Source organism: Centroberyx gerrardi, chromosome 7 (genome assembly GCF_048128805.1).
Source record: "Centroberyx gerrardi isolate f3 chromosome 7, fCenGer3.hap1.cur.20231027, whole genome shotgun sequence".
NCBI lineage: Eukaryota > Metazoa > Chordata > Actinopteri > Beryciformes > Berycidae > Centroberyx > Centroberyx gerrardi.
In genome coordinates this window covers 30,330,181-30,353,170 of record NC_136003.1, presented here as the reverse complement: position 1 = coordinate 30,353,170, position 22,990 = coordinate 30,330,181, and the positions used below count along the sequence as shown (strand labels likewise).

At 39.1% G+C, this 22,990-nt stretch overlaps 3 protein-coding genes across 4 annotated transcripts; all 3 read right to left on the bottom strand.

Moving 5' to 3' along the window:
* Window positions 1–780: 780 nt before the first annotated feature.
* On the bottom strand, window positions 781–1,401 carry LOC139928331 (histone H1-like). Of its 2 annotated transcripts, XM_071920833.2 has the most exons (2): window positions 877–1,401; window positions 781–834 (listed from the first exon to the last, which is right to left on the bottom strand). In XM_071920833.2, the coding sequence occupies exons 1-2, from the start codon at window positions 1,399–1,401 to the stop codon at window positions 781–783; spliced, it is 579 nt and encodes a 192-aa protein (XP_071776934.2). The 2 variants fall into 2 exon arrangements, with proteins under 2 accessions (XP_071776934.2, XP_071776933.2); XM_071920832.2 differs by having other exon boundaries at window positions 781–1,401.
* A 1,985-nt stretch (window positions 1,402–3,386) lies between these two features.
* LOC139928332 (histone H2B 1/2-like) lies at window positions 3,387–3,801 on the bottom strand. Its single transcript, XM_071920834.2, has one exon. The coding sequence runs from the start codon at window positions 3,775–3,777 to the stop codon at window positions 3,400–3,402; it is 378 nt and encodes a 125-aa protein (XP_071776935.1). The 5' UTR covers window positions 3,778–3,801; the 3' UTR covers window positions 3,387–3,399.
* A 1,222-nt stretch (window positions 3,802–5,023) lies between these two features.
* Window positions 5,024–5,351, bottom strand: LOC144539520 (histone H4). The gene has a single exon (XM_078284891.1). It carries the CDS (start codon window positions 5,349–5,351, stop codon window positions 5,040–5,042), a length of 312 nt encoding a protein of 103 aa, XP_078141017.1. The 3' UTR covers window positions 5,024–5,039.
* Window positions 5,352–22,990: the final 17,639 nt, after the last annotated feature.

Below are 22,990 nucleotides of genomic sequence, written 5' to 3'. Positions count from 1 at the left end.
CTGAACATTTTATTTATTTTCTTTTTTATTATAATTTTCTTAGAGGGGGTGGATTATTAGAATAAAGTAAATAGCCTAATTAAATTCGTAAGATCACGTTATATAGGCTACTCTTGATAGTCACTGAATGAATTTAAGAAGCTTTAAAAAGAAAAAAAAAAATTGGCATCATCCTTGAGCCTTCCCCAAGACTCAGACTAGACAAGAGTATTTAGTATTAATATATAAAGGTTTTTCTATTTGTTATCCAGGATCTTTCTTCATTCAGTCCGATTCAGTACATTCATTTCTATCTAAAATTTTCATACAACATTAGTTTATGGACACGAGTGCTGTGTTGGTCAGTAAGTAACCTGATTACCTGTGGACAAATGGGTCAAAGAATGGATAGTATGAATAGTGAAGCCCAGTGAACAACAGGCCCCAACGCGCGCACACATACACAAACACAGTCGTGACTGGTGAGTAACTTTACCCGTTTATATTTCCTGTTGGTGAGGTTAATTTAATTTCCTTTCTTCCTTTTCATTTGGCGCAAATGGCGCTTTGGATATTAAATATAATCTAAATCATCAACACAAAATGCAGTTTATAAGCATTTTTCAATCCAATTGTTCTACAGCTGTATTAATACTACTAATTAATATTAATAGCCTAAATAAATTTAATTGTATATATTGTTATGTTTCGTAATGTAAGTGCATTAATCAGGTGCTCTTTGATTGAAGTTGTGGGTGGCTCTTAGAAGAGCCTTTTGTGGATGAAGTATTGTTTGGATGTTTACTTCTTCTTGGGTGCTGCCTTCTTCTTGGCCACCTTGGGCTTGGCAGCCTTCTTCGCTGGTGCTTTCTTGGCAGCAGCGGGCTTTTTGGCCACCTTCTTGGGACTCTTGGTCGCCTTCTTGGGGCTCTTGGCTGGTTTCTTGGCCGCTGCGGGCTTCTTGGCTTTCTTGGGGGATTTCTTGGCGGCTGCGGGCTTCTTGGCCACCTTCTTGGGGCTCTTGGTCGCCTTCTTGGGGCTCTTGAGGGGTTTCTTGGCAGCGGGCTTCTTGGCTTTGGGGGCGGCCTTCTTGGCCGGCTTCTTGGGCTTGGTGTCGGCCTTCTTGTTGATCTTGAAGGAGCCGGAGGCCCCGGTCCCCTTGGTCTGGAGCAGAGCGCCCTTAGCCACCAGGCTCTTGACGGCGATCTTGACGCGGGCCTTGTTCTTGTCCACGTCGTAGCCTCCGGCAGCCAGGCTCTTCTTGAGGGCGGCCAGAGACACGCCGCTCCGCTCCTTGGAGGCGGACACAGCTTTAACGATCAGCTCACCGAGGCTGGGGCCGGCCTTCTTCGGCCTGGGAGCCTTCTTCTTGGCTGCTTTGGCCGGGGCGGGGGCGGCTGGAGCTGGGGCGACTTCTGCCATTCTCTTCTCTGTCGTTTGTTCAGATACACACCAAACTGGGAGTCTGACTGGACTGGTAGTGAAGCCGGAGCAGGGGGTGGGACTTAAACACACCATGAGAACCGTGTAGACTCCACTCAGCCCACCGTCCTGTGTGCAGGCGGAATGCCGTGCAGCTTGTGTTTTCTCTTCATCGATAAATGTTTAAAATACAGATCTGGGAGAAATACTGATGTCTAGCAGTGAATGGACCCGATAGCAGACTTGTTTCTCTTCATATTGAAGTCATGTAGAGCGCTGAAGGTTTCTGCATTTTGTTCGGGGAGGCTCCAAACCTCACCTATGCACCGTCGTGGGAAGCGCTGCTCACTGACATTTCTCTCCTAAAATGCTTTAAAGTGCATTAGATACCCACCAAAACCCGTTTACAGCTGGCCGAGATGTTTATCTAGAAATTAAAAGTAAAAATAATCATCTCTTACATATCGTTTTGCATTAAACGGAAGCTATTTTGGTATCAGCAAACACACTCATGCTGGCGGTGGGCTGTGGCGTGAGTTACCTAGACTCCTTATGAGAGATGGACACTGTGGCTATAACCATTTATTTTGTTCTGTTGAGGACTTCATTTATGATTAATTAAATAAGTGTTTTTGATATGTTAAAACAGAAGTACATATATTTAACATTTATTTCTTTCATTTTGGAGGTTACTGTTTATCGAACACAATCATGCGAGCTGAGATCTCCTGTCCTCCAAAGTCTTTATCTAGTGAGTCATTGATCCCAATCTCATTTTGTTTTGGACACAAACAATTATAATATATTGACCTCACCTGGTATATTATTGAGTATCTTTTGTTTTTTTCCAACAATGTTGAAAATATAAGGAATGCAAATACTGGTACAGCAAATGCTTATACAGTTTGCATCATTTGTTTTTGGAAAATAAAATAAAAATATTCATGACTCATGATTACCAAGCACATCTCTATCATACAAGATGATAATAATAATTATAGGAAGACAGGAATATTTGTCCCATCTCTTGTCTGGACTGTGGCTTTGTCTCTTGCACTCATTACGATTGGTTGCTTATAATGTTGACAATTGGAAAGCTTACTCATATTGTGCACTTATTGGAAATTACTGTAAATAATAATGTCACTGAGATACTTAAAACATATATATAAAAAATGAGTTGGAGCTAAAAACATCAAATGTAAATGCAAAATATCAGTGTAAGAAAGCTGTGGGTCTGTAAGGAGGAATTGCTTGGTCCATTGCAGAAGAAAAAAAAATAATTATTTGACCATTGGTGAGTGCCATGGTATATTATTCAATATCACCTTTTTTATGTATTTGGCTAATGTTGAAAATAAGGAGATAAAAGATAGTAAAAATCCTAACAATGATTGGAGTAATCAGGGTGTCACAGTGACCCTGGTGAAATGAGAACCAACGACATCTTTCCAGCAACATTTATTTATCTGGATGACTGATCCTGCCCCAGGACAGCTTTTATTGTGACTGCATCTTTCTCTCATGAATGGTGACTGATACTGATACAGTAGACTGACCTGAAGTTAAGTGGATATTATAACTCCCCAAAATGTAAAATTACAGAATAACATTAATTTACCTTGGTGGCAATGGAGCTGACATTAAAAACGTAGCTGTTTCAAAGTAAGTCCTCAAGTACAGAGCAATTAACCATTCAGGACATGGACAGGTCACTGTTACATTTTGTGTGCAAGCAGTGTGACTGACCAGCTGTAAACTAGTAGATCAAGTTAGGCTCATTCACGTTAATTAGTAAATTGCTCCTACCAGGTTGTAAGTGCAGATGGCGTTGGGGGGGGGTTTTTGTTTGTAGTATGGAAATAGTTCAGTCATTGTAGAAAGTAGAATAATTTTTAAGATCAATTAAACACTAAGTGAAATAAAACTTTGCCCTTCCAGAGGAAGTGTGTGGCTCTTAAAAGAGCCGTTGGATTAATGTTGACAGCAGGCAGCTGGTTACTTGGAGCTGGTGTACTTGGTGACGGCCTTGGTGCCCTCGGACACGGCGTGCTTGGCCAGCTCACCGGGAAGCAGGAGCCTTACGGCGGTCTGGATCTCCCTGGAAGTGATGGTGGAGCGCTTGTTGTAGTGAGCCAGACGAGACGCCTCACCGGCGATGCGCTCGAAGATGTCGTTGACGAAGGAGTTCATGATGCCCATGGCCTTGGAGGAGATGCCGGTGTCGGGATGGACCTGCTTGAGCACCTTGTACACGTAGATGGCGTAGCTCTCCTTCCTGGTCTTTCTGCGCTTCTTGCCTCCCTTGCCGGCGGCGGTCTTGGTCACGGCTTTCTTGGAGCCTTTCTTGGGCGCTGGCTTCGCTGGTTCAGGCATGACGAGTTGTCGGTACTTTACAGCAACGAATAATGTCTCCGTACCAGAACGACTGTTTTTATAGGCAGTTATGCAAATAGCACTGTGCAGTTACCCGCCTGCGATTGGTTGAGTTTCGGCACGTGACTGTGGAGCGGGCTCGTATCGTTACTGCGCAGCTCCCTGTAGGTATATGATTGGTTGAGATCCAGATGGCGGTTGAATGTGTTATACAAGATTTTTGTTTTCACTTCCCGCGCGCGGACTCGGACTATTGTTCCCCTCCTTCATTTCACAAACTAATACAAGTCTGTTTTATATGTTAAAACCTTGGACCTTTTTCCCCATTATTAATGTTTAATAATTTTTCCCTCTGCTGATTCATGGCCCCATTTAGACTTCCTTTGTAAATATATATATAAAAAAATCTGCAACTCGCAATGTAAGAAGAAACATTGTATCTGACAAGTAGCAATAGACACAATGTTGTCATCGATGTACTTTATGGACAGCTCCAATAGTGAAGTAACCATGCAGACATGGCCCTGGTAAAAAACAAAAAATGAGACATTAAGGTCTCACATTCAGTGCATTGACATAGCCTACTGTAGACAGTTCACTATACATATTCATCATGTTATGAGGCCTTTCTGTTTAAGGCGTCTTCCCATGCATTGGATTTTCACCATAGATGTGAATCCAGCATTGCTTTGAACATATCTTTAACTTTATTTGTTCGATTAATATGCCGATCTCTGAGGTGATGCAATCGGGCCGAGTTATTTCTGCAACAGGGGGATGCTTTGTACGTTTGTACGTTCACAGCAGAGCATTTTTTAATGCAGTTATATTTCAGGTTAGCCCGTTTGCGGCTGCTACAAACTTGCTGATTCAGATACACATGGGCCATTTGCTCAATGTTATGTTGTGTAAAAGTATCAATAAGTTGCCGTTTTACCGTAACCATTTTGTTACCCAGCATGTCCTACCACTTCACGATAATACAGATCAGTGGCTGTTCCTACCAAGGATATGGAACAAAACTTGGTTGATTCAATGACAGTACGGCTGTGAAAAGTACCAGTAATTAATTTAAACTAGCGTCTGCTTCAGGAAGAGCATTATTAAGTTAGGCTTGTGTTCAAGTGTTATAAAAGAAAAACGTGCAATGCATTAGATGGTTGGCCTACACGAGTCACAAAGAAACAGGAATGGAGTCTTTGCTTAGAGAAATTGGGCGGCTCTTAAAAGAGCCTTTGTGGTTTAGTTGACGGTAAATGAAGTTAACCTCCGAAGCCGTACAGAGTGCGGCCCTGCCTCTTCAGAGCATAGACCACATCCATGGCGGTGACGGTCTTCCTCTTGGCGTGCTCGGTGTAGGTGACGGCATCACGGATGACGTTCTCCAGGAAGACCTTCAACACACCGCGGGTCTCCTCGTAGATGAGACCGGAGATGCGCTTCACCCCGCCGCGGCGAGCCAGACGGCGGATAGCGGGCTTGGTGATTCCCTGGATGTTATCACGGAGGACTTTACGGTGGCGCTTGGCGCCTCCTTTACCGAGTCCCTTTCCGCCTTTGCCTCTTCCGCTCATCGTGCTAATTCGTTTAGTTCAAAAGTAGAACAAACTGATGCAGCAGCTCAGAAAGATTCACTATATAAACCTTATTTGCGGACCTAAAAGAGGAAGGAAAGAGCGCGCTCAGCTGGGCGGTGCCAAACTCTACAGTCCTTCCCCACACGTTTTTTCAACGGAACTTTTTTTGTGGCAAGTTAGCAGAACTTACCTGCAATCGCATTTCCGGTTAGGCAACTTTGCCTTAAAAATAAAAGCCAGCTATCGTTTTAAACCAATATGATGAATACTCCTGTAGTGCTACTGTAATTAATTAACAATAAATAACGTATTACAATGAACAGACTATTATCACATAGATTTTTTATTATATTTTATATTGCCTGCAATAACCATTTGGGCTTTTCTTTCCATAACTACAAGCAAAGCTGCATCAAGATTTTAACACCTATAAACATATTCAGTTTTGATTGTCATTCAGTTATTTAGCCTACATAAAGTGTACTTAACAAGCAGTGTCCATTGAAAGTGGCGTCAGGGGAAATATCAATTAAAGTTCCAAAAATCTATAGGCTTATTTACATTTAATTGGCCTCTGAAGTGCAAAAAAGAGGGTAAAGTACATCTTATTTGGAACTGACATGTTTTTTTCAGTGGTTGCACTGGTTTTCAGCTCAGCATTCACATTCATTTTTTTGACTGAGAAAAATACAATTTTGAATAGAATAAAACACTAGTATATTCCTAGGTTACAACGAGCTGAAAGGTATATCAACAAATGACAAATTCTCTCAATATTTAGCTACTGTCCTGTGTCCATTTCAAGTCTGATCATAAGTGACAGTCAGAGCATTCCATATATTCTCACAACTATTTAGGGCAATAGGTGAGAAACAAAGACTTACTCGATATCCTCCAGTACCACTCTCACATTTTGAGTCGTCCTCATTATCTCGTCAGCTGCATTTCTCAGTTCTTCACTTGGACCAGTTACATTGTTGTTTTTAATCGCCCTCTTATAATTGTCAATTGTATCTGGAAGTGTCATTGCCACTGTAAAAACACCAGCCCCAACCTGAAAATGAATGAGATCATATAATTTCCATCACCAACACCAAGCATAATAAATTGTGCTAATGGCAATCAGGTCCACTGCTAAAAGCTTTTATTTTACCTTGGTTTATAACATATTCATAACACCTGAGCACAAGATTCACTACAGCTCCATGGCACATGCCTGAATGCTGATTCATTGCTTATGTGAGCATTCATCAGGTGTTCATGTACATTTGTCAGACAGCATGTCACTTTGAAGGAACGTTTCAAAATAAAAGTCCTCCTGGCCATTGAACCTTTTGACCCGCAACTCATGCCTTGGGGTTAGCCAGAAACAATTGTTAGGAACAGTGGTGTTCTTGCATTAAAGTGTGATTTATACTTGGTTCTTAAGGGGTTTCAGACGTGTTCTGGAGGTCGGAGGGGGCTTCGATGCAGGTCGTAAAAGGCCCGTGGGGCATGGCCCCACCAGAGGGCGATGTTGTGTAGAATAAGTTAGAGGCTTCCCTCAATAATCTAATTCAAATAGCTTTATTGGCATGAGGTAAGATACACATATTGCCAAATGTTTATAGCAAACTCAATTTGGTCTACTTAATAGAATGCATTTTTTTTTTCTAGAAAAATATTGCTTTGTAGTGTGTGAATTTGTCTTTGTGCCTGGTGCTGCCTGCCTGTTTCTGCTTAGGTAAAAGCGGGCCCTACTGCTCCTGCAGTGATCTGGGCAAAGCCCTGCGCTTGTGTGCACATGCTCAATGTGAACTTTCAGTTTGGCGAGTGGGGTCCCACGGCTAGGGCCCTTCAAAGCTTCCCTTTGGTTGATTTGACTTTGCTGGCGCAGGGGAGTGTGTGTGTGTGTGTGTGTGTGTGTGTACATCTGTTCAGTTAAGATTTTTTTCTATTAATGTTATGATTTCTGTTTGTTTAGTTAGTTACAAAGAGCATTAATAAATGGTTAATTATGGTTAAGTAATGCTTATTCAGCACTCATGCATTTATGAAGTGTTACTTAAATAAATCATTGGATACATAATTGAATTGAATCTTTTTTGATACAATAATTAGCCCATACCTATTAATATTATTGTTAAAAGAGCATACTAGACTCTTCTGTCGACTCACACACTCAATAGTATGGTTGATAATTGAGATAATTGAAATAGATTCCATATTCCATCTTCATAAATCGAGCTGAATTTGTGTTTTTTGTTTTTTTGTGCAAAATAAAAAAAAACAAAAAAACAACCTGTTTCTGGTTTCTGCCTGCGTCAATTGTACCGAAAAAACAAACGGTTAAAATGTACCTTGGTCTGACCAAAACCAAGCTTTCATTGCTCTAAACAGTCTAGATACTGGATTGAGGGGCATGAAAGGTGAAGGTGTCATGCATGTCTGGTCAATAGTGTAGGCATATTGATGCTTCAGATAAGTCTCATCAAACTTCTTTGTTTCAGATCTGTCACCCAGACAGTCTGATTTCAGTTCTTCTATCAAAAATAAAGCAACCAAGGCTGTTGTGAGGAAAGATGAGAACCACTGCATGACGGCCTCAAGCTGTTAAAGTCCAGAGTCTGTGTGAGAATTATCAACCAGAGAAACACTTGCAGGGTCTTTATAATAGCAGTTAGCCAGTGTATTGTGAGGAGAGACCAGACGAGCGTCAAGTGAAGATGTGCTGTTTGTGGACAGATGGAAGGACAATCACTTTCCACTGGCTGACAGCACACTGTGAGGAGTTAGAGCACGGCTGCCCTGACTTAACCCCAACCCAAAGATTATAGACTTATAGACTATATACTTATCACACAATTATGAGTATACTCAGAAACTCAGTTGACTTTTTACTGATACATTACTTGATAGGATGTTGAGTAACATTAGACTATCCAAATTAATTGTGACTAGCCAATTTTCTACTGTATGAACACATTCAAATTTCAGTAGCTTGTTTTCCATATGAACCTGAGGTTGCATGTGTAAAATATCTTCTCAAATATTGAAAAAAGTGGCTGAAAATACTCTTTCCTCTTCCACTAATCACAAATACATTCATTAATATGCTTTAGCTTGTTTGCTTTACAAGTTATTAAAGGTGGAAAAAACGGATATCCCTGGAATACCAATATCAAGCTAACTTTACTCCTGTCACGTACATACGTATGTACAACCCTATGTACAACCCTGGTTGTTATATATTTCACCATTATTTGCATACAATCAGTTCTCCAATGGACCTCCATGATGGAGCCAGATGTGGTAGCTGGGAGATTTGTGATGTTGACACTGGTATCAAATAAAAAGTCTAATTAGTTTAAAATGTTTTTAACACTCAGTAATGCACATAAACACAATTACTGAAACTAATAAAATAGTACATAGGAGAATAAACGCATCCAAATATTTCAGAGTGAAAACAGGACAGACTCCTTGCTGCCATGGTGAAGAAGAGTTTTGGGCAAAGAGGAGAGCTGTGGGTCTCTAGTGTTCTTTAGCTTCCACAGATCTCTGCTAAACGCCCTAAGCAGGCACCAAATGGTTCTCTATCTCTCCATGTTACTCTCCTCTATCAAGGAAGCTATGAAGAAGGGAAAATCTGATTTGTCAGAACCATGTGGGTGAGCTGGAGACAAACTAAAGCCTACAGCACAATTTGTATTGTATGGGATGGCTCTGACGTATTTAACGTTTCCTTATCCTCTCTCCTCCACTTGTCCCTTGTCCCATCTCTATCACCGCCCTTTCCCTCTTTCCTTCTTGCCCATACTCAAAACGTACTTTAGAGTTTATATTGTTATATGATCTAACCAAGATCACCAAGTTTTCTACTCCTATTCTCAGAAACATGAGTATGAGTTAAGGTTTTACAGTCTCTCAACTGCTCAACTTGTAACTTTTATTTTTCTTTACAATCACTTTAGTTTAGTAAACTGAATGCAAATCAATTGAAGACATTTATTGTTTAAAAATTATGAAAACCATGTGTTAAGAATAAAATCAATTTAACTAGCAATTCAAACCAAAGTATCCCACAACATTTCCACATTACTCAAAATTATAATCAACAAGTGAACATAAGATCCACTTAGCAAAAATATACAAATTCATTACTTTTGATGATCAGGCAGCTGGATGGAAACAAAAAAGTTTGTAAAAGCGGACAGACTAAAGCTTTTGTAAAAATCATTCCTCTCACTTTATGATTTAAGTCTTGAAAATGATAATAACACTTGTCTCACTAACGTTGAGGCCAAAACCCAAGAACATATGTGACAAAGAACAGTCTGGTAAAGACAATAACACTACATCATAACTTGAAACACACACTGAAAAAGAAAACATTATTTACATGACACAAGTTTGACAAAAATTGTTCACACCAGCATAGGCTGCAATTTTCATGTTAGTCTTTGGGTTTTATTGAGTTTTTCTTATGACTGTATGATGGTTTCGATGCAGCATTCTGTCTGTGTAATGATGTTAAATGTCAAATGAATGAATCTGTCCCTCCATCCATCCATTGCTCGAAACAGCAGTCAGTCAGTTCCTAAACAGTTATATTCAGATTCTTCTGGATCAACTTCAGTTATCATGACTCAGTGTAATAACCTTCTTTAGGGAATGAAGTTAGTTTTAGCGTTAAATGCTTTCTGATTCATTTTTGTACAGTCTTGATGTTAAAACGGCAACCAGCACATGGAAGGCGTCTAACCAAACCAAGCTTTAAACGCTCTATACAGTCTAGAAAGGTGAAGCATGGAAGGTGAAGGTTTCATGCAGGTGTGGTCAACAGTGTAGGCATACTGATGCTTCAGATAAGCCTCATCAAATTTCTTTGTTTCAGATCTGTCACCCAGACAGGCTGCCAGATGGACGGTGGCTTGGAACCTGGAGGACATGAGCACAAGTGACAAGGCCAAAGTGACAATGAAGAACGGGACACTTCCTGAATATCCTGGGATGATGTACGGGACAACAATGCGGTTTCTCTCAGGGAGGCCATGCTCATTTTTTTGAAACTCAAACTTTTTCCACACCCCATCCTTTGGTTCAAGAGGGCTGAGCGTAATGTTTGGAATCTGTTGGTGTCCGGCCTTCTTCATAGAGTTCCAGTGGTTGGGCAGATTGGTGGGCTGATGGAGTTCAGAGGGTGTTGGACAGCCTTTTCTACGACAATAAAAGACCCTGTGGTGAGGCTTCATGCATCCTGCTGCAATGCCATAGACTGCATCAGCAGTCATAGTACAGTTCCAGGGAGAATACAGGATCACGTCCTTGATAGTGGGCAGAGGCATGAGACAGCTGGCTGGGATCATGTGGTCTCTGATTGCTCCATGCGCCACAAAGATGATGTCAACATCCTCAGAGTGGTCCTTCTTCTCTTCCTCGTCAATGTGTTTTTTCAGAAAATGAAACATTCTCACAAGTTGTAAAAATGCCCCAGACTGTGAATTTTCCTTCAGCCATTTCAAAGTAGCTTCATCCTTACAGTTCTTCATTGCAGAATCCATTAACTCCTTCTTCTCCGAGTTTTTCTCAAGGTTTTTGGTACAGCGGCTAACTTTAGCTAACTTCTCGAACTCTCTGTAAGACAAAAAAGAGATGTTCATTGAATATAATCTGTAATAATTCTGTATCTTACTGGATAATACACTGCATTACAGTATTTATAGTATATTTAAGTATAGCATATATATATAGTATACTGTATTAAGTATAACTTGCAGTATAAATTGTTAAATTGCGTCAAATTGCCACTGTCAAGCAGCACTACATTACATAATGCCATACAATAGCACTGTATTAAATCTTTTTGAATAATATCTTTAACCATTACACTTCATCTATTTTCTCTAGTTACAGGATGTCCAGGTCCAGACGCTCACCGGATTCCCTCCAGTTCGCTCTTCATTTCTTCTAAAGCTGTCCGCAGGCTTTTCAAAATTGTCTCTGACCAGTTCTGTACAGTTGTCAATCAGCTCAGAAACTTAAAACCACCAGTCCAATTGCCCCTCCCCCAACCTGAAAATGAATGAGAAAAACATTTGCAGAATTAAAAGAAAAGATGTATACCAATCACATATTCTATACATAAAATAATCTTCTGATTTTCTATTCAGATTCATGTATTAGGGATTCCAGATCTCTTTACTTTTGATGATACAACCAATTTTCTGTTGCCACTGCTCATAGCTCCACAGTCTCCATGGTTATAAATAGCAAGACAGAACTTAAAAGATAATGCTATTCAATTTATGGATACATATATTTTATTCCTATGGACTAGAACAGTCCTGTCAAGTAGCCTACTGTGGACATGAACACTCTCAGAGCCAGAATCAGCCCACATACAGCTTTGCTTTTGAAGTCTATTTTATAATTAATTGTCAAAGTTGGGGTAAATCCAGGAGACAGGGACTTGACTCCTTTGCAAAGATTATTTGGACAAATCAGATATTGTGTTGAGTAATTTGAGGTTATCATTCCACTTCAATCCACTGCGTTCTGCCATTGCTTTTATAATGCAGTCCACAACATAATCTTCTGGAGTCACTAATGTATTGTAAAACTCTTGATTCTAACAAGCAGTTAAAAATAATAAGCTATGTATTCACTGGGCCCTGGTGCTGCTGGTCTGCTATTGGACTACTGCCTTTTGAACACTCAAATAGTGAATTATTAACTTTAAACAAAACAATCACTTATTTAGAGTGTGAAATGAGAGTTTTATATATTCAAACAGGTGCACAAACACTTTGTGTCTGCAGAACCAGATAAAAAATGCAAAAACTAGACGTGAGTAGCTCAGTAAAACTGTGATATCCCATGCACAAAAGTGGTTACATTACAAGGTGCTGGAAAATGCAGGAAAACAAATATTTATGAAAAGTGTGTTTTGTCCACTCATTTTATTGTATTGACAAAGTAAAAGACTTTGGAGCAACAATGATTTGTGTAATGAAAAAATCTGCAATTTAAAGAGGGAAGTATATACAGGTATAATTAAATTATTAACAGAAAGTGTAAATGTGTTTGGTCATCTTACCTGCTTTGGAGATTTAATTGAAGTTATGTCTGTTGCTGCCTGATGAACATGTAAAAATATATTAAAATATTTTCCTCTGACACTGAACTTTCATATTCTGTTTTTATAGAGGCATTATGAAAGTGGTAATGACATGAGCACTTTCTGTTGGCAGGTTTAGAATCTGCTTTTGAGAATAGGCGGAGCAGCTTTAAGTGAAAGAGAAACTACTGTTGTATGGTGGGAGTCCCCAGACTTTCCAGGCAACAATGTTTTGTCCACAATAAATAACCCACTAAGCCAATGCAAGTATGCTGTAAAGGCAGAAAATCTTGGACCAGATTCTTAAATCCACATCATGCTTTATAGTATGCACCTTAACTTGCTGGGCCACAAGGACATTAATAAAGATAATTAATAAGGTATAAAATTAAGACTCCTGCTGGAGAACAGTTCATGATTTAGAGAGTTGGAGTACTGACCATGTCCCTTTGTCTGTTTCATTGTCTAATTTTTTAATAGACAGATATATAAACAACAAATACCCCAAAGGTAGTAAAAGTACAAACTTTTAAACATCCTTAAAAAAGTAGCTTTGTTCTAAAAACCAACAGTAACTATAATAGTTGGAAGTGGCTACTTGCCACCTCTGCTTGATCAGGTAAGCATGGCACTTCACACCAACCGTTAATGATTAATAATCGGCCTTTGGCATGATTAAGTTCATATCAATAATAAACGATGAACAAAACAATGAGGAGACACACTTGTAGTTTCAGATTTGTTATCTAATTCAGTGCAAAAGTCTGATACATTCAGCTACTAAAGTTTATTGGTCATTCACAGGACAGTAGAAATCCCCGTGGACGTCATGGACTGTTATAGCTGTGAGTTCCTTTAAACCATGTGATTTTCTCATCTTGTTATTTGTTTACACACACACACACACACACACACACACACACACACATGTCTTCATCTCTCCTCCTTCCACTCTTTTTGTGTAGGTATGCACACACATACTGCATTTTTCCAATTTTACCAGTTTATGCAGAAATAATGTGGGGATTGGACAAAATTGCAAAATTTCGTAATTATTTCGGGATTGGTTGAATTTGTATCAATTATTCATGAACGACTGGTTAATGCAGTCTCATAATTTAGTAAATTGAGCACAAACTCTGAAATGCAGAATAATAATAATAATAATAATAATAATAATAATAATAATAGTAATAATAACCTTTATTTGAATAGCACCTTTCATACACAACATGCAGCTCAAAGTGCTTTACATCAATAAAAGGCAGATAAGAGACAGATAAAAAGATAAAATTCATATAAAAGAACAAGCAAGATGCATTGCATTAAAAGAATCAAATCAAGTAAAATAGAATAAGTGTTGTGGACACAAATAAATTATGGATTATGTGACAATAGCATGAATTGCCATTTTCACATTTGTCACTTGAAAAGGTTGGCTAACAGCTAAGTTTAGTTAAGTTTAGTTTAGGCAAACCATTTTGGTTAAAGGGATATGCCAACTACAGAAACTATATATATATATATATATATATATATATTTTTTTTTTTTTTTTTTTTTTTTTTTTTTTTTTTTTCTCACTCGGTGCTGTTGGGCAGAAATATCCTCAACCTCTTCACTGCAAGCGTTGGCTCATTTCCCCCCGTTATCAGTAACCTCGCCACATGCTAATAGTTAGCTTACCTATGCCATCCTCATTCATTTACAATGTCCCCCAGCTAAATTTTGCAGAATTTGTGATATCATATAAAAAAATAATTTAAAAAGTCGGTGAAAGCACTGTGTGTGATTTATCTAAAATAATATCAACAATACAGGAACTGCTTTTTGCTGCACAGTCTTTCCCATGGCAACCAAGGCTGTTGTGAGGAAGGATGAGAACCACTGCATGACGGCTGTGGGCTGCTAGTCCAGAGTCTGTGAGAGAGAATTATCAACCAGAGAAACACTTGCAGGGTCTTTATAATAGCAATAGGCCAGAGATTGTGAGGAGAGACCAGACGAGCATCAAGCGAAGATGTGCTGTGTATCACTTGAAAGACTTGTTAGTGATACATTATAGAAATTGAGTCATCAGATTATCCAAATAAAATGTGAGTAACCATTTTTATACTGTATGAACACATTCAAATTTCAGTAGCTTGTTTTCCCATAGGATCTGGAGGTTGCATGAGAAAAATATCTTCTCAAATATTGAAAAAAGTTCAAGTTTAAAAAAAGTGGTTGTAAATACGGTTCTTCCCCTTCCACTAATCACAAATACATTCATTAATGTTTTAGCTTGTTTGCTTTGCAAGTTATTAAAGGTGGAAAAACGAATATCCCTAGAATATCCAATATCAAGCTAACTTTACTCCTGTACATAAGAACATAGTCACAGCTAAATTGAACAAGTTCACTTCTGTTCTTGTCCAGGGAGTTGTTCAAATGCATTCTGGGAAATGTAGGAAACTAACTGAAGTAGACGAGGCAGGTTGAGGGAAAGTGGGTTCACCAAAAAAGTAAATGACAACACCTCATCACAAAATAACTCCTGATGTGCACTGAACATCACAGACTGATGACATATCAGTTTAGGATTATTCAAAGGTTGAATTTTACGTTAAGGAGTTAGGTTCAGGTAACTAAAATTGTGATGAAGGTTAGGTAGCTAAAACACTTTGATTAAGATTAGAGTTAGGTTCCACCACACTATTTCAAGGTCAAACTATGGCTGTTTCTAGTCGTGTCTTCTCCATGTAATACCTTTCATGGTGAGGAAACACATTTCTGTCATTTCTGTGCAGGGAACGCGTTATTTGCATTTTAAGACGTCATGCTCATTTCACGAACTTTTGTGAGTCCAGGCTGTGTTAACAACAGGGCAATGAGCTAACATTTATTGTGGCTGTGGCAAAATGATCAGTTTGCTGTCAAAAACATACTTTAGTTAACTTGTTGAAATTGTACTAAGTTGAACATTTAGAAACACGATCAGCTGTTCAGTCAGTGTTGCCCAAGAGCTGAGGACCTCCAATATGGCCACCAGAGGGTGAGTTACATCACCAGGAAACCTCTTTAAATCCTGTATTTGGTTCTGACCTTAGGCTGAGGCTGTTTTCCTTAATCAGCCATTTGCAAGCTCTCTCTTTCTCTCTTTCTACATTTTCTCTTCCCATCCAACCTCTTTTTTAACTTAGACATGGCAATCTCTCTCTCTATCTCTCTTTACCCCCCCCCCTTTCCAAGCTCTCTCTACTCTTCATTCCTCCCTTCTTCTTTGTGTCACACACTTTGGCTCCCTTTCTCAACCCCCCCATTCCTTTATTCCTGACTACATTTTTCTCTTCTCTCTCTCTCCCTCCTTCTCTCTTGTTCAACCTCCTCTCCCATTCCTCCCTCTCCTCCGTCTCTTCCCTTCCCCTCTTCCTTCCTTCCTTCTCCTTTAATTTGCCTCCGCTCCTCCCTCCCTATCAGCCTTGTTTCACCCCTCCATCTCCCCCTCTCTCCCCATCTTTCTCTTCCTTTTCCTCCCTCTCATCTCCCTCTTCCTCTCTTTCCCCTCTTTTACTCGTCCATCTCCACATCCTTTTCCTCTCCCCGTCCTCTTTGCCTCTGTCTCCCTACTTTTTCCTCTCTCTTTTCCCTAATCTTCTTCCCCTCCTTCCTCCACTGCCCCCCTTTCCCCATCCCCTCCTTCCTATCCCATTATCTTCCCCTTCCTCACTCCCTCCCTCTGTCCCTCTCCTCCTCCGCCTCTCTCATCCCTGTCTCAGCTGTCCTTGATGCTGACAGACTGACCGACTGACCGACTTACTTACTTAAGAGTAGCGGTGAGCCAGCACTAGCTCACTGTAGCCTCAGCCTACAGCAGACACCTTGCCAACGGAGCGGCTCGGCGTCCCGGAGAGAAACTACAGCGCCCAGCAGCCTGCGGCCCAACCCGGACTCGCCTAGCCCGGCTCCGCTGTGGATCGAAGCCCCGTGGAACCCTGGGAGTTGCGGTCCTCCTCGCTTCCGGCGCCGTTGTGAGACAGACGGCGAGAGAGGGTGATGCCAGTGTGCCATGACAACTAGGTGGTCACCGTCAGGGAGAGCGGGTTTGGTGTTTGTGTGTTTGTCTGCCTGTCTTTGAGTTGTTCCGGTTGTTTACATCTGCTAAAGTCTGTTTACCTGCCTGATATTTTAGCCAGCCCCCTGGAGCCCTCTGAGTCCTCTTGTGACCCCCTGGGTGTCCCCGTCCCCAGGTTGAGAACTGTTTTCCCAGCGGCCTGCAACTCAAACTGCCTCCATGATGCAGGAAGTGTGAGTTGACTTCTTCTTGTAAAACTTGACTCAGTATTTTAATAGTCTACACTGGATTAAGTGTCAACAACATTGTAGTATAGTATACAAAGACTTTGAAAGGAAAGTTTCTGAAACAGTCTATTTCACTTGATCAGATATTGGAGCCTTAAGACTGCAGATAATTATTTTATCTCCACAGATATATAGATATATATATATCTGTGGTGATAAAATAAAATATAATATAAAATACAGTAAAAAATAAAATAAAATAATGATCTGCATAATTATCATATATATATATATAATTATCATATATATAGGATAATTATAATATTAGTCTTTCAAAAATGTATATTGAAAGTTTCACTGTAAAATAAAATTGACAACCGTTGGAAAGATCTGACACCTACTCAATACTGAATGTGATTGAAGTTATTAGGTATGAGCTAATTACTTATTTACATTCCCATTGGCTCAATATAACGGTATAACATGACACACTGTCAAGGTTAGACTGATTCCTTCTGGGAACACCAATACTGAAAATGTATGCGCTCATGGCAATGCAAGGCACTTTTTATGTATGCTATTTAAAAAAGTTGTTTTTAGAGGCATTACTTTCATTGAGTATAATCAATAGTAATGCCCCCCGGCGTTGTAGACCACTTTGAATATAAGCTGGAAGTATTTTTTATTTTTATTTTTTTGTTAAGTACACATTTTTGTTATTTTCATTCCAATTAGTGTTTTGTTTAATTTTTGATGGTAACTAATGAAGATAAGCTCAGTGTCTCACGCCCTCTCAGACAGTGTCCTTTATTCCAACATCTAACATCCAAGCCAGCTTCATAGACGCTCACTCTAATTTGAAAGCACAAGGTTTAGTTACATCAGATCTGTATATTGGTGACAAACTGACTGGAAGGATTTGCTCCACAAGTTGTCCTCCCTGTGTGCAATCTCCTATTAAAACACTAGATGGAGTCAGATATCAGTCTCTGCCAAATTATGAGAGCAACAGTCAGTTTTGCCAAGCAGACTTCACCAAAGAAAATACTCAGTTGGCATTACAAGCCTTGGGAGCGTTTGTAGTTTGGAAATACACAACTGCAAGTATCTGAGTCCATGATATTCACACTCTATGAATATTTTATTTTTTCACCATCCGCTTGATGCATATTTACCACATGTTTACTTAGCATGTTTTGGTCTGATGCCTGAGTTGGCAGATGATTACCACCGCTGTCAACCTGTACGTCCTTCCCTAGTCATTACTATCAACTCTGTCTAATTCCACAACCCTCCTTCTCCTCGACTAATAAATATGATTGTTTTTGTTTTTAGATGTCAGACATTTATTGTTTCAAAATTATCAAAACCTTGTGTTAGGAATAGAATCAATTAACTAACATAGATTTTAATGAAATCAATGCAAACCAATTTATCCCACAATATTTCAATAATTATTCAAAATAATAATCAACAAGTGAACATAAGATCCACTTCATTGCAGTCAAGAGCAAAAATATACAAATTAATTACTTTTGATGATCAGGCAGCTGGATGGAATCAAAAAAGTTTGTAAAAACGGACGGACTGAAGTTTCTGTAAAAATCATTCCTCTCACTTTATGATGATTTAAGTCTTGATAATAACACTTGTCTCTCTAACGTTCAGGCCAAAATCCAAGAATATGTGACAAAGAACAGTCTGGTAAAGACAATAACCCTCTATCATAACTTGAAACACATACAGAAAAAGAAAACATTGTTTACCTGACACAAGTTTAAAAAAATGTTTTTCACACCAGCATAGGCTACAATTTTCATGTTAGTCTTTGGGTTTTATTGAGTTTTCCTTGTGACTGTATTGATGGTTCCTCTCAATTGATGATTTAACTCCTGAAAATGATGATAACACTTGCCTCTCTAACGTTCAGGCAAAAACTCAAGAACATATGTGACAAAGAGCGGTCTGGTAAAACGGAAGACCAATCAGCACATGGAAGGCGTTTAACCAAACCACGCTTGAATAGCTCTAAACAGTCCAGATGCTGGCTTGAGGAGCATGGAAGGTGAAGGTTTCATCCAGGTGTGGTCAACAGTGTAGGCATACTGATGCTTCAGATAAGTCTCATTAAATTTCTTTGTTTCAGATCTGTCACCCAGACAGGCTGCCAGATGGACGGTGGCTTGGAACCTGGAGGACATGAGCACAAGTGACAAGGCCAAAGTGACAACGGAGAACGGGACACTTCCTGAATATCCTGGGATGATGTACGGGACAACAATGCGGTTTCTCTCAGGGAGGCCATGCTCATTTTTTAGAAACTCAAACCTTTTCCACACACCATCCTTTGGTCCAAGAGGGCTGAGTGTAATGTTTGGAATCTCTTGGTGTCCGGCCTTCTTCATAGAGTTCCAGTGGTTGGGCAGATCGGTGGGCTGATGGAGTTCAGAGGGTGTAGAACAGGTTTTTTCACCACAATAAAAGACCCTGTGGTGAGGCTGCATGCATCCTGCTGCAATGCCATACACTGCATCAGCAGTCATAATACAGTTCCAGGGAGAATACAGGATCACGTCCTCGATAGTGGGCAGAGGCATGAGACAGCTGGCTGGGATCTTGCGGTCTCTGATTGCTCCATGCGCCACAAAGATGATGTCAATGTCCTTGGAGTGGTCCTTCTTCTCTTCCTCATCAATGTGTTTTTTCAGAAAATGAAACATTCTCACAAGTTGTAAAAATGCCCCAGACTGTGAATTTTCCTTCAGCCATTTCAAAGTAGCTTCATCCTTACAGTTCTTCATTGCAATTTCTATTAACTCCCTTGTTTCATCTGAGTTTTTCACACGGGTTTTGAAACAGCGTTTAACTTCAGAAAACATCTTGAACTCCTTTCTGTAAGACAAGTCAAAAAAAGAGACATTTTAGGCATAATATTTTGCCAACAAATTCAACATAATCTGTAACAATTTTGCAGCTTACTGGATAATATTCTGCATTACAGTATTTATAGTATGTTTCAGTATGGCATAGTTGCATTACAGTATATTTAGTTTACTGTATTAAGTAAAACTTACAGTATAAAACGTATAGTCACGACAAATTGCCACTGTCAAGCAGCACTACATTACATAATGTCATACAATAGCAATGCATTCATTTTTTGAATAATATCTTTAACCATTACACATTTTCTCTATAGGATGTCCAGGTCCAGATGCTCACCGGATTCTATCCAGTTCCCTGATCATTTCTTCTGAAGTGGTCTCCATGCTTATCGCTGTATCTCTCAGAGACTGACTGACTTCTTTCACAAAATTGTTTCTGACCAGTTCTGTCCAGTTGACATTCAGCTCAGAAACTGAAACCACCACTCCAATTGCCCCTCTCCCAACCTGAAAATGAATGAGAAAAACATTTGCAGAATAAAAAAAAAGAATGTACAGTATACCAATGTGTTTACATACCCAAATAAACCTACACACACTGTCTTTACATGTAATCTAGATGAAAACACAGATAATTTATTTTACTGTGTCCTCCTTCAGTCTCACATATTCTATATAAAATAATCTTCATCTGATTTTCTATCCAGAATCATGTATTAGTGATCCACAATCTCCATGAACACTTTTCCAAAGCCAGAATCAGGAAACTTGAGAATCAAAACTGTGTTGTTATTGAGATGGTACAGGTAAATGGGAGACTGATTTTGTGGGACCACAGAATGTTTGAGATTTGTACAAAACAACCATAATATCTGTGGATGTTTGACAGAGTTGTTCGTCAGTACCAATGACGCAACCATTACTTGATCAGTTCCTGAGATTTCTGGCTTTCAAAAGTCACTTTCCAGCTTTACTCACCCACTGGAATTTCAATTTCAGTTTTCATGGACCAGCTCCATACTTAACATCATGATGACATCACAGCTTTGTGGCTTAGTTCTCTGCTTTCTGGTTTTGGGAGAGAGATGCTCATGTTATCCTAGACCATAACAACAACATAATTAATAATTTTGTGGTATCCCCTTTAATCAAAGAACATTGTTCGTGTTTAACCATTTTCACGGTTGTCTAGATTGTTATACTACATACTGTTGCTTTTGGTCCCATTGAAGTAATCGCCTTAGTGAGCCCTTTATAGAGCACAGATTTCAGTGTTTTATCAGATGATTTGTAAATTGCTTTTGAGGTCAGTTTTATAATTAATTGTGTAAGTTGGGGTAAATTCAGACGAGACAGAGTTGCATTCTTCCTGAAGACTTTATTTTTGGACAAATCACATATTGTGTTGTGTAACTTGAGGTTATCATTCCACTTCAATCCACTGCATTCTGCCATTGCTTTTATAATGCAATCCACAACATAATCCAGAGTCACCAATGTATTGTAAAACTCTTGATTCTAACAAGGAGTTAAAAATAATAAGCTGTGTATTCACTGGGCCCTGGTGCTGCTGGTCTGCTACTGGACTATACTGCCTCTTGAGCATTCAAATAGTGAATTATTACCTTTGAACTGAAGAATCACACATTTAGAGTGTGAAATGAACAGAGTTTTATATCTTCAAACAGGAGTACATTCTAGCAAACACTCTGTGTCTGCAGGACAATATAGTGCTATTGCTCAGTAACTCTACATGCATCAGATGAAAAATGTAAAACTAGAAAATTGAGTAGCTCAGTAAAACTATGACGTCCCATGCACAGCAGTGGCAACATTGCAAGGTGCAAGTGTGTTTTATGCACACTAAAATACTCTTTTTATTTTATTGATAAAGTAAAAACTTTGGAGCAAGCAATTATTTGTCTTGTGTAATGAAAACGTGAAATTTAAAGAGGTCAGTATAGACTGTTACATTGAAATTATTAACAGAAAGTGTAAATGTGTTTGGTCATCTTACCTGCTTTGGAGAGTTAATTGAAGTTACGTCTGTTGCTGCCTGATTTTTCCTCTGACACTGAACTTTCATATTCTGTTTTTATAGACGCATTATGAAGGTGGTAACATGAACACTTTCTGTTGGCAGGTTCAGAATCACCTGTTGAGAATAGGCGGAGCAGCTGTAAGTGAAAGATTGTATGGTGGGAGTCCCCAGACTTTCCAGGCAACAATGTTTTGTCTGCAACAAATAACCCACTGAGCTAAAACCAATATGCTGTAAAATCAGATTTCTCTCTATTTCTGTTTTATAGTTCACAGAGAAGACTGGAAGGAAATCTTGAACAAGATTCTTTAATCCACAACATCATACTTTTATGGTATGCAGCTTAACTTGCTGGGCCACAAGGACATTAATAAAGAGAATTAATAAGGTATAAGGTATAAGATTAAGACTCCTGCTGGAGAACAGTTCGTGATTATCACCTGTTCAGGGAGTTGCAGTACTGACCATGTCCCCTTGCCTGTTTCATTCTCTCTCTCTCTCTCTCTCTCTCTCTCTCTCTCTCTCTCTCTCTATATATATATATATATATATATATATATATATATATATAAATGACAGAAATAAATTACAGATCTCATTGTAATCCTTAATAAAACATTCTCAAGTTAAAGTAAGAGTGAATACATAACAAATACCCCAAAAAGTATTAAAAGCACAAACTTTTAAAGATCCTCAAAAAAGTAGCTTTGTTCTAAAAATCAACAGTAACAGTAGTAACAGTAACAATAGTTGTAAGTGGCTACTTGTCACCTTTGCTTGATCAATAGGTCAGCATGGCATTTGATATAGACCAGCCATTAATGATTAATAATTGTTTTTTGACAGGCAAGATTAAGTTTATATCAATAACAGACGATGAACAAGTTCCATCTTTATTATCTAATTCACTGCAAAAGTCTGATTAGATTCAGGTACTAAAGTTTATTGGTCTTTCAAGGAACCGTAGAAATCCCCGTCTACGTCATGCTGTGGGTTCCTTTAAACCATGTGATTTACTCATCCATCTATTCATCCAATAGGAATGTTTGTAACTGAATGGCCGTAAAGTAGGTGAAGCAGGGTGTGTTAAGCACATCCTTCCTGGGTAAATAAAGTAAAAAAAAAAATGGCCAGTGCCATCATAGAGGTCCAGTGGAAAGCTGGCTGGCTACAAATCAAGTTCAAGTTCAAGTTCAAGTTCAAGTTCAAGTTCAAGTTCAAGTTCATTTATTTAGCCCTTTATCTGTATATACAGTATAAGGAAATATAAAACATATATAACAACAAGAAAGAAGCCTAAAAAAAAAAATGAAAAAGATGCTGTGGTGTGAG